The 12,736-nt window shown below is 37.8% G+C and overlaps 1 protein-coding gene across 2 annotated transcripts in view; it reads right to left on the reverse strand.

Moving 5' to 3' along the window:
* Positions 1–12,736, reverse strand: part of DMD (dystrophin) — a gene marked incomplete at its 5' end in the record, with an annotated part of 2,126,456 nt that overhangs the window by 1,547,415 nt on the left and 566,305 nt on the right. For both annotated transcript variants that reach the window (XM_082864911.1, XM_082864910.1), the window contains 2 exons: positions 9,498–9,679; positions 10,593–10,781. In XM_082864911.1, the coding sequence (XP_082721037.1) occupies positions 9,498–9,679; positions 10,593–10,781 (371 nt within the window). The remainder of the gene's footprint in view (positions 1–9,497; positions 9,680–10,592; positions 10,782–12,736) is intronic.

Consider the following 12,736-nt stretch of genomic DNA (forward strand, 5'->3'; position numbering starts at 1 on the left):
CTGTATGTATGAGGCAAGGATGCCTGTTTCCAGGGGAAAAAAAAAATCTTGACTGTTAGAACAGCAAAAAAGAAAATAAATACAGCAGGAGTGTTTTATAAATTAATGACTGGGCTAAGATAGTAGAATACATGCATGTATTATTACAACCACCTCCTGGCATAAGATACTAGCATCTCTTACCTGGGCTATGGCACTGATTATAACTGCCCTGTCTTCTTCTAGTGGTATTACCGATATTTTCTTTACCTGTTTTTCCCCTACTTAAAACCTTTTGATGGCTTTTTCTTGTACTTATGCTAGAACTCAAAGCCCTTGACTTTACCCTGACACTGCAATACACGACAAGACCCCTACGTATATTTCAACCCCATCTCATACTTCAGCTATCTAATCTTCCCTCCTGCAACTCTCCAGCTATGCTGGCCTTTTGGTTCCTCTATCAAGCCAGACTGTCCCTATTTTAGGGCTTTTGCATTGGCTGTTGCCTCTGTCTGAAGTGTACTTCCTCCTGATCTGCATATGGTGGTTCCTTCTTGTCATTCAAATTTCAAATTAAATGGCACCGCCCCAGAAATAACATTCCTGGGTCACAAAGGCTAAGTTAGCCCCTCAAACTCAAACTCTATCACATTACGTTTTAATCTCTTCAAAAAACGTATTCCTATCTGATATTTTTTGTGTATATGTGTGTGTGTGTGTGTGTGTGTGTGTGTGTGTGTGTGTGTGTGTGTTTTAATTTTACTGGATGTCAGACTCTCTAGAGCTTCTGGAACCTTGCCTCTTGTGTTCATTACTGTATCCCCAATGCCTTGAAATGTAACTGATATTTTGAGGCAGTCCATTAATATTTATTAATATTTGTGTGTATACAGATACAGATGTAGATAGTATTATATACATACACACACACTATTACATATATAGTGTTTATATATATCACAATGACTATATACTGAATGTAATTTGATTACTGTTCATAGATATGTTGGTAGATAACTTATAACTTACAAGTGTAAATATTCATAGATTTTAGTTATCAGTTTATCTGTATTCCCAGGCAATTTTTTTACTTTTGTGATAAGACAACAACTTAAGAATTCTAGCTGTCTTTGGTTATACCTCATAGGCCTAGAGAAACCTTAATTATCATTCCTCTCACCCTAACTCTATGCTTAGGCAGGGGTAATGGCTTCTGACTGGGTCTACCCATACCCTATCTTTCTTTGTGGGAGCAAGTTGAAAGGTGCGGACTAATCTATTTTTTGTCTGTTAGCAATTTACTATGCCTTCCTACTCCTAAGTAGTCATATGTTTGGAAACAATAGGTAATGCTCCAAATTGAAGCTAATCATCAACATGGCCATGATAGCAGAAACCGAACAGGTAGCAATGTAGTAAAGCATTAAATAAAACCTCACATTATATTTTTTTAAATACTGGCAACATCCTATTGTTATAACCAGCTTTCGATTCCTCTAAAACAATCTATCAAAAGCCAGGTCCTCCATAGTTTGCATACTGGCTTATCTCATTTAGAATTTTATGCATGAAAACCCACAGAGTTAGTGAAAGTGGTGGGAGAAACTTACTATTATTTACAAACTCACAAGAAATTTATGAATTTGCTAGGCTTAAAAAATCCTTTGTGTATGTGTATCTCAACAAATTGTCCAGACAAGTCTATGTGCTACAAGCAGTTCTGTATTAGTGTCTCATTTTAAAACCTCTATTATGTTTTAACAAAAGCTATGCCAGCTAAGAGGCTGCCCTTACCTTCTTGCTAATCATTCTAAAAGCTTAAATACAAACCGAAGTCCCCCAAACATCCCTAAGGACAAACTATACTTTGATGTCAATCTTAGCTCAGTAATATTGATATTTCAGGTTTTACATCCTCCAGCAGGATGGGGGTGAGGAAATTACACATATATGTGTGTGTACATGGTCATCCATGTGTGTGTGTGTGTGTGTGTGTTGTCATCCATCACCTAATGGTAGATATCTCTTTAACAAGGGAATTTTAAAAAATTAACCTGTTTTTAAATGTTATAATAACAGATTAAAAACTTGGGATTTTAACTTTAGGCTGAATTCACCTTTTCTGAACTCAGTCTCAAGCTGCAATTAATTAACTGTTAGTATGAATAATTAATCCCATATTGTTAGTCCTACTGAAAAAAGAGAGTGAGGAACGATGGAGGTATTTAACCTCCAGCAGAAGATGGCAAAACAGAATGCACGAAGGAAAAGAGGGTGGTGCCACTATGGGAAAGGCAGTAAAGGAGGAGGTTTGATTTTAAAGACTTTCAAATTTTATCTGAGGTTGCTCTGTTTAAGTTGCACAAACGGGTGCAAACAAAAGTTGCAACCTGAAGAATGATGGCATATGACCACAAGTAGGAGGCTCTTTATCTTATGATTTATAATAATAAATGGGTGGCATAAACTAGCTGAGCCTTGGGCATGGGGGGGAGACTTAATAGTTATAATATGGCTATTATAATTCTCGCATCTAGGGTTAGTTGCAATCGTCAAAATGATCACAGCTGGGGGAAAAGTCAACATGCACAGACTACTATCTCCAGGTTTAGAACAACAATATTCATGAAAATTCTATCTTGTATATGCTTTATTTATTCTTTCAAAATAAACGAGCTTAAAAATGTGTTTTTCGAACTCCAGTTGGTTTCAGGACCCAGTTTGGGGAAAAAAAAAGATGCTCAGAGTCTGAAAGCTCATGACGCAAAGCTGCTGAACAAGTACCGGGATCCGAGGGGACGTCCCCACACCTCAAGAGGCAGCGAGCAGGCAGCAGCTTCAGGGAGCTCAGCAGCTGTGTGGATGAAAGTCTCTTGGTGCTGCAGCCAGGAGTGACTGCTGTGCCTCTGAGGTGAGAGAGCCAACTTCAGGACACTGATCAACAAGAGACCTTCCAGCTCCACGTAATATCAAACGGCGAAAATCTCCCAGAGATCTCCATCTCAACACCAACACCCAGCTTCACTCAACGACCAGCAAGCTACAGTGCTGGACACCCTATGCCAAACAACTAGCAAAACAGGAACACAACCCCACCCATTAGCAGAGAGGCTGCCTAAAATCATAATAAGGCCACAGACACCCCAAAACACACCACCAGACGTGGACCTGCCCACCTGAAAGATTCAGCCTCATCCACCAGAACACAGACACTAGTCCCCTCCACCAGGAAGCCTACACAACCCACTGAACCAACCTTAGCCACTGGAGACAGACACCAAAAACAACGGGAACTACGAAACTGCAGCCTGCAAAAAGGAAACCCCAAACACAGTAAGATAAGCAAAATGAGAAGACAGAAAAGCACACAGCAGATGAAGGAGCAAGATAAAAACCTACCAGACCTAACAAATGAAGAAGAAATAGGCAGTCTACCTGAAAAAGAATTCAGAATAATGATAGTAAAGATGATCCAAAATCTTGGAAATAGAATAGAGAAAATGCAAGAAACATTTAATGAGGACCTAGAAGAACTAAAGAGGAAACAAGCAAAGATGAAAAACACAATAAATGAAATTTAAAATACTCTAGAAGGGATCAATAGCAGAATAACTGAGGCAGAAGAACGGATAAGTGACCTGGAAGATAAAATAGTGGAAATAACTACTGCAGAGCAGAATAAAGAAAAAAGAATGAAAAGAACTGAGGACACTCACACAGACCTCTGGGACAACATTAAATGCACCAACATTCGAATTACAGGGGTCCCAGAAGAAGAAGAGAAAAAGAAAGGGACTGAGAAAATATCTGAAGAGATTATAGTTGAAAACTTCCCTAATATGGGAAAGGAAATAGTTAATCAAGTCCAGGAAGCACAGAGAGTCCCATACAGCATAAATCCAAGGAGAAACATGCCAAGACACATATTAATCAAACTGTCAAAAATTAAATACAAAGAAAACATATTAAAAGCAGCAAGGGAAAAACAACAAGTAACACACAAGGAAATCCCCATTAAGGTTAACAGCTAATCTTTCAGCAGAAACTCTGCAAGCCAGAAGGGACTGGCAGGACATATTTAAAGTGATGAAGGAGAAAAACCTACAACCAAGATTACTCTAACCAGTAAGGATCATTCAGATTTGATGGAGAAATTAAAACCTTTACAGACAAGCAAAAGCTGAGAGACTTCAGCACCACCAAACCAGCTTTACAACAAATGCTAAAGGAACTTCTCTAGGCAAGAAACACAACAGAAGGAAAACACCTACAATAACAAACCCAAAACAATTAAGAAAATGGGAATAGGAACGTACATATCCATAACTACCCTAAATGTAATGGATTAAATGCTCCCACCAAAAGACACAGACGGGCTGAATGGATATAAAAGCAAGACCCATATATATGCTGTGTACAAGAGACACACTTCAGACCTAGGGACACATAAAGACTGAAAGTGAGGGGATGGAAAAAGATATTCCATGCAAATAGAAACCAAAAGAAAGCTGGAGTAGCAATTCTCATATCAGACAAAATAGACTTTAAAATAAAGACTACTACAAGAGACAAAGAAGGACACTACATAATGATCAAGGGATCAATCCAACAAGAAGATATAACAATTGTAATTATTTATGCACCCAACACAGGAGCACTTCAATACATAAGGCAAATAGTAACAGTCATAAAAGGGGAAACAGGGATTCCCTGGTGGCACAGTGGTTAAGAGTCCGCCTGCTGATGCAGGGGACACGGGTTCATACTCTGGTCCAGGAGGATCCCACATGCTGTGGAGCGGCTGGGCTCATGAGCCATGGCCGCTGAGCCTGCGCATCCGGAGCCTGTGCTCCGCAACGGGAGAGGGTACAGCACTGAGAGGCACACGTACCACAAAAAAAAAAAAAAAAATTAAAAAAAAGGGAGAAATCGACAGTAACACATTCATAGTAGGGGACTTTAACACCCCACGTTCACCAATGGACAGATCATCCAAAATGAAAATAAATAAGGAAACACAAGCTTTAAATGATACATTAAATAAGATGGACTTAATTGATATTTATAGGACATTCCATCCAAAAACCACAGAATACACATTTTTCTCAAGTGCTCATGGAACATTCTCCAGGATAGATCATATCGTGGGTCACAAATGAAGCCTTGGTAAATTTAAGAAAATTGACATCGTATCAAGTATCTTTTCTGACCTCAACTCTGTGAGACTAGATATCAATTACAGGAAAAGATCTGTAAAAAATACATGGAGGCTAAACAATACACTACTTAATAACGAAGTGATCACTGAAGATATCAAAGAAGAAATCAAAAAATACCTAGAAACAAATGATAATGGAGACACGACGACCCAAAACCTATGGGATGCAGCAAAAGCAGTTCTAAGAAGGAAGTTTATGACAATACAATCCTACCTTAAGAAACAGGAAACATCTCGAATAAACAACCTAACTTTGCACCTAAAGCAATTAGAGAAAGAAGACCAAAACAACCCCAAAGTTAGCAGAAGGAAAGAAATCATAAAGATCAGATCAGAAATAAGTGAAAAAGAAATGAAGGAAACGATAGCGAAGATCAATAAAACTAAAAGCTGGTTCTTTGAGAAGATAAACAAAATAGATAAACCATTAGCCAGACTCATCAAGAACAAAAGGGAGAAGATTCAAATCAATAGAATTAGAAATGATAAAGGAGAAGTAACAACTGACACTGCAGAAATACAAAAGATCATGAGAGATTACTACAAGCAACTCTATGCCAATAAGATGGACAACCTGGAAAAAATGGACAAATTCTTAGAAATGCACAACCTGCCAAGACTGAATCAGGAAGAAATAGAAAATATGAACAGACCAATCACAAGCACTGAAATTGAAACTGTGATTCAAAATCTTCCAACAAACAAAAGCCCAGGACCAGATGGCTTCACAGGCGAATTCTATCAAACATTTAGAGAAGAGCTAACACCTATCCTTCTCAAACTCTCCCAAAATATAGCAGAGGGAGGAACACTCCCAAACTCATTCAATGAGGCCAACATCACCCTGATACCAAAACCAGACAATGATGTCACAAAGAAAGAAAACTACAGGCCAATATCACTGATGAACACAGATGCAAAAATCCTCAACAAAATACTAGCAAACAGAATCCAACAGCATATTAAAAGGATCATACACCATGATCAAGTGGGGTTTATCCAAGAAATGCAAGGATTCTTCAATATACACAAATCAATCAACGTGATACACCATAATAACAAATGGAAGGAGAAAAACCAGATGATCATCTCAATAGATGCAGAGAAAGCTTCTGACAAAATTCAACACCCATTTATGATAAAAACCCTGCAGAAAGTAGGCATACAGGCAACTTTCCTCAACATAATAAAGGCCATATATGACAAACCCACAGCCAACATCATCCTCAATGGTGAAAAACTGAAACCATTTCCACTAAGATCAGAAACAAGACAAGGTGGTCCACTCTCACCACTATTACACAACATAGTTGTGTAAATTTTAGCCACAGCAATCACAGAAGAAAAGGAAATAAAAGGAATCCAAATCGGAAAAGAAGAAGTAAAGCTGTCACTGTTTGCAGATGACATGATCCTATACATAGAGAACCCTAAAGATGCTACCAGAAAACTACTAGAGCTAATCAATGAATTTGGTAAAGTGGCAGGATACAAAATTAATGCACAGAAATCTCTGGCATTCCTATATACTAATGATGAAAAATCTGAAAGTGAAATCAAGAAAACACTCCCATTTACCATTGCAACAAAAAGAATAAAATATCTAGGAATAAACCTACCTAAGGAGACAAAAGACCTGTATGCAGAAAATGATAAGACACTGATGAAAGAAATTAAAGATGATACAAATACATGGAGAGATATACCATGTTCTTGGATTGGAAGAATCAACATTGTGAAAATGACTCTACTACCCAAAGCAATCTATAGATTCAATGCAATCCCTATTAAATTACCAAAGGCGTTTTTCACAGAACTAGAACAAAAAACTTCACAATTTGTATGGAAGCACAAAAGACCCCGAATAGCCAAAGCAATCTTGAGAAAGAAAAACGGAGCTGGAGGAATCAGGCTTCCTGACTTCAGACTATACTACAAAGCTACAGTAATCAAGACACTATGGTACTGGCACAAAAACAGAAAGATAGATCAATGGAACAGGATAGAAAGCCCAGAGATAAACCCATGCACATATGGTCACCTTATCTTTGATAAAGGAGGCAGCAATGTACAGTGGAGAAAGGACAGCCTCTTCAATAAGTGGTCCTGGGAAAACTGGACAGGTACATGTAAAAGAATGAGATTAGAACACTCCCTAGCACCATACACAAAAATAAGTTCAAAATGGATTAAAGACCTAAATGTAAGGCCCGAAACTATCAAACTCTTAGAGGAAAACATAGGCAGGACACTCTATGAGATAAATCACAGCAAGATCCTTTTTGACCCACCTCCTAGAGAAATGGAAATAAAAACAAAAATAAACAAATGGCACCTAATGAAACTTCAAAGCTTTTGCACAGCAAAGGAAACCATAAACAAGACCAAAAGACAACCCTCAGAATGAGAGAAAATATTTGCTAATGAAGTAGTTGACAAAAGATTAATCTCCAAAATTCACAAGCAGCTCACGCAGCTCTATAACAAAAAAACAAATAACCTAATCCAAAAATGGGCATAAGACCTAAACAGACATTTCTCCAAAGAAAATATACAGACTGCCAACAAACACATGAAAGAATGCTCAACATCATTAATCATTAGAGAAATGCAAATCAAAACTACAATGAGATATCATCTCACAGCAGTCAGAATTGCCATCATCAAAAAATCTAGAAACTATAAATGCTGGAGAGGGTGTGAAGAAAAGGGAACACTCTTGCACTGCTGGTGGGAATGTGAATTAGTACAGCCACTATGGAGAACAGTATGGAGGTTCCTTAAAAAACTACAAATAGAACTACCATATGACCCAGCAATCCCACTACTGTGTATATACCCTGAGAAAACCATAATTCAAAAAGTGTCATGTATCAAAATGTTCGTTACAGCTCTATTTACAATAGCCAGGACATGGAAGCAATCTAAGTGCCCATCATCGGATGAATGGATAAAGAAGATGTGGCACATATATATAATGGAATATTACTCAGCCATAAAAAGAAACAAAATTGAGTTATTTTTAGTGAGATGGATGGACCTAGAATCTGTCATACCGAATGAAGTAAGTCAGAAAGAGAAAGACAAATACCGTATGCTAACACATATATATGGAATCTAAGAAAAAAAAATGTCATGAAGAACCTAGGCGTAAGATGGGAATAAAGACACAGACCTACTAGAGAATGGACTTGAGGATATGGGGAGGGGGAAGGGTAAGCTGTGACAAAGTGAGATAGCTAGTGGGAAGCAGCCGCAGAGCACAGGGAGATCAGCTCGGTGCTTTGTGACCGCCTGGAGGGGTGGGATAGGAGGGAGACGCAAGAGGGAAGAGATATGGGAACATATGTATATGTATAATTGAGTTACTTTGTTATAAAGCAGAAACTAACACACCACTGTAACACAATTATACTCCAATAAAGATGTTAAAAAAAATGTGTTTTTCCCCTCCCTATTGTCACACTATAATTTAGTACTGGAATAACAATCCTCCCAGCATATCTAATGAGTTTCTTCGGTCGTATTTTAAAGGTTTTAATCTTCATAAATAATAGCTTAGTAAACTTAAGGCTCTTGGACAATTTCTTTAGCTTAATGTATTCAAATCCACAGTTGGCACTTCATTTCTTTTCATTTAAAAATAAATCTATCTTGTCTCAATAGGCTCTACATGAATACACACACCTAAGAATGTAAATCAAAGCACCACATTCAAAATGATGAGATCTACTTGTTTCTTTTATAAGAAATATGTCATTTTCAGAAATGTCTCAAAAATTCTTTTTTGATTAAGTCAATATATATTTTTAAGGTAATTCACAATCATGCAAGTACTTGAAGAAGGATTTCCAAACACAGGAGAAACTTTTTTCAAGAGGATTTCCATAAACATATGAAAAATATTTTAAGAGCTTTTCCTTCAGAAGAGAAGTTTCCTGTCAACTGTACCTAATATGTGATTTTATGTGCATGATTTCCTGTGTAAACTTCACGTCTTCTATATTCACATTTTAATTTCTGGAGAAAACTTGGAAAATATTAACTATGACAACAACTTTAGGAACCTTTAAAGTATAGTTCTGTAGATAGTGGTTCTTCTCTCCAATATCTCCACTTCGATTACAAAAGTGAAAACCAAAATATAACAGACATGAAAATCTAACCAAAATGCCCCCTGCGGAAGAGCTGCATACTTTAGGAAAGAACTGAGAATCCTAACTTAAAGAAGAAACTGCATCAAAATAATAGTAAGATTCTAAAACTTGCTACTATTAGAAATTAAAAACAGACTTACTTGCTTTGTTTTTCCATGCTAGCTACCCTGAGGCATTCCCATCTTGAATTTAGGAGATTCATTTGTTCTTGAACTTCAGTTTCTTCATCTTCTGATAACTTCCCTGTCCCAATCAGCTGACTTCCCAATTGGAGAACATTGCCAACCCGTCCCTGATGGGATGTCAAATCCATCATGTACCCCTGAGAAAGAAAGAAGTTGATAAGAGTTGACACTGTAGGGAAATCATTATGGTTTTGAATCTTTTTTTTCTTTTTTTTTGCTATTTTAAATTTGTAGCCTATTTAAACTTTATTCCCAGTAAACATATTTTAATTTTTAAGAAAACTTAATACTGTTTTTAATAAGAATTAAGGAAAATTACTAGCTTAGGTCAACTTCTGCAGAAGCAGACCCTGAGATCAGGACTTATGTGCTAGTGATTTATTAAGGAGGAGATCTCAGGAGAGATCTACAAGGGAGTCAAAGAAGCAGGAAACAGGACTGGGGAGGGGAGGAAGCCAAGTAAGTGTGTCATCTCAGGAAAAGTCTCCCACTGAGGGTAGTTCAGTCTGATACCCCACAGGTACTCTGGAGTGTAAGTTCTATCTCAGCATTGACCTTGACCCAAGAGAAGGGAGTTGGCCTTTCATATTCCTATATGAGTCTTTGGCAGAATCTAATCTCAGCATCTTCAAGTGTTATTCTCCAAAAGACAACTTCCAAAGCTGGCTACTGGAATGCCAAACACATGAACGTTTATCTTGTTTCCTTCTCAAAATAAACACTAAATTATCAAAATACAAGGATCTTATAGAGTAACTGAGGAAAACAGAGAGACTTATCATAAGTCATATGCCTTATTTCATTAATCAATGTTTTTTTTTAAAAAAAATATTTATTTATTTGGCTGCACTAAGTCTTAGCTGTGGCTCGGAGGATCATTTTCAGTTGCGGCATGCAGGATCTTTAGTTGCGGCATGTGATCTCTTAGTTGCGGCATGCGATCTCTCAGTTGCAGCATGTGGGATCTAGTACCCTGACTAGGGATCGAACCCGGGAGTCTTAGCCACTGGACCACCAGGGAAATCCCCATTAATCGACGTTTTGCTTTACCTCATGAGTATGAAATTGTTCTTTCACTTCTTCTACATCATTAGAAATCTCTCCTTGTGCTTGCAATGTGTCCTCAGCTGAAAGAAGCCATGAGAGTACTTCTTCTAAAGCTGTCTGGTAACTGTCCAGGTTTACTTCAGTCTCCATCAATGAACTGCCAAATGACTTGTCTTCAGGAGCTTCCAAACGCTGAACAATAAAACAAATTGGGTGTTATACAATTAGTATCTTGGCAGACTGTTACAGTACATTAAATGATAAATCAAATGAAATATTTAAAATGCTAGAAATGTCCACTTGCATTATCAGAGACATGAACAGCAGAAACATACAATAACGAGCCTGCATTTTAACATCCTCACAAATATACACACAAATTCTCAAATGGCAGTTGGAATCCACTTCAAATTAATATTTTATTAAAGCTCTTCTAGATTACTATAAAGAGTGAATTAGTACATCATCTCTTCATGTTGTATTTTAAATGCCATGGATTTTCATCCATAGGTAAATTTTTTTAGTTCATATTTTCAATCCTTTACATATACATTATTGGTATTATATTTACATAACTTTTGCAATAACATTAAAGGAAACATCTCTTCCCAAGATCCCCTAATATTTCTAAAAATTCACAGACAAGTTATCAGTATGAAAATAAGTGGGGGAAAGGTAAAATTTAAAAAGAAATAACCTCATTCACACATCTTAAATTTCTAACAGTATAACGACTTCTGTGAGTTTAAGCCTTTATTTCCAGAAGGCCATGGTTTAAATAACAAGACATTATCTTAGGCGAAGTATTTGCTACCAGATTTATTTAGCAGGATGTTAACTGAGATTCCCAACAGTTGTCTTGTAATTTCTCCTTGGATCCTAAAGCTGAGAACAATGGTAACAAAGTGTTCATAATTCTAAAGAGAAGATCCAGGCCACCTATGAAGGAATTGCTAAGAAGGGACCACAAAACTGTCCCACCACCCTTAATCCACTGCCTAGCTCAAAGGTGTGTAAGAGGAAACAAGGAGACTGGAGAAAGCTGGTGAGAAAGGATTCCCCTGGAGTGCGATGCACGTCCATACCTTCCACCACCTCAAGCCAAGTAATGGAGACCTCAAGAGAATCACCTGTAGAGCTGACGGTAGCTTCTAGGATGGAATATTGACCTCTAAACCTGGCTGTGTATTTACAGAGATTCAGGAGCTATGGTACCAGTACTACCAAGTGATGGGAGAGAGCTCTTGGGGTAAGCTATGTGCCTGCTGCTTTAACCTGAAGGCAATTATCAACAGCAAAAATTTGAACAAATAAGAAAATATGCATAAATTTTTCTTTAGGCCAACTGCACTCATAGCAGGTTGCTGGGCTTTAGAAATCCTGAGAAGGCCCACACTCAAGAGGGTTTCCTGCTGAGGTAAGGGACACAGGCAAATAGTTGAAGTAGTCAGAGCAAAAATATTGGAGAAATATTTGGAGAGAAATCTTCTGAACACCCTATAAAGAGAGCAAGCAAACACTGGGCCGTAACAAACAGGATTTTACAAAGGAAACAAACGGCATTGTAAAACAATCAGAAACTACTTGGGGCGGGGCGGGGGTGTGGGGGGCTGTGGGGGGGTGGGGCAGGGTTCATGACCTTGCCTAGAGAAAAATTCATCCTTTTGATGGTTCTTCCCTGCCATGCCTGCCTTGAATTTCCAGTCCCCAGCAATTCTGGGCCTTATCCCACTGAGCTGCTAGCACCAACTTAACTGTGCTCTTCTGATAAATGCTCCAATTTTGAAACTTTAATATGATAAATTTCTCTATTAAGTCCTTTAGGATGAAAAAGCATAGTGGCAGTCTTTGGTGTAATATTTTCATCAAATGATGCACTCTTAATCTATTTCTAGAGAACTGGCAGAAATAATGTCATCCTGTTAAGTCAAAATCACCCAACTCCAGTATCTCAAACAGAGCATAAATGCCCCAAGAGGGCTAGTCGCACTGGCCCTTCCCAAGGTCAAGGCAAGTTCTGAAGGGCTGAGGGGTTAGAACAAGTTTCATGGTGTATCCCTTCTCTCTAACCCTAAATACTACAAATAATAAGCATAAAAGTCATCATTAAGAGGAAAAAAGTCACAAAAACGTAGCCTGGGAGATGT

The sequence above is a fragment of the Leucopleurus acutus genome, assembly GCF_964270905.1.
Source record: "Leucopleurus acutus genome assembly, chromosome: X".
Lineage (NCBI taxonomy): Eukaryota > Metazoa > Chordata > Mammalia > Artiodactyla > Delphinidae > Leucopleurus > Leucopleurus acutus.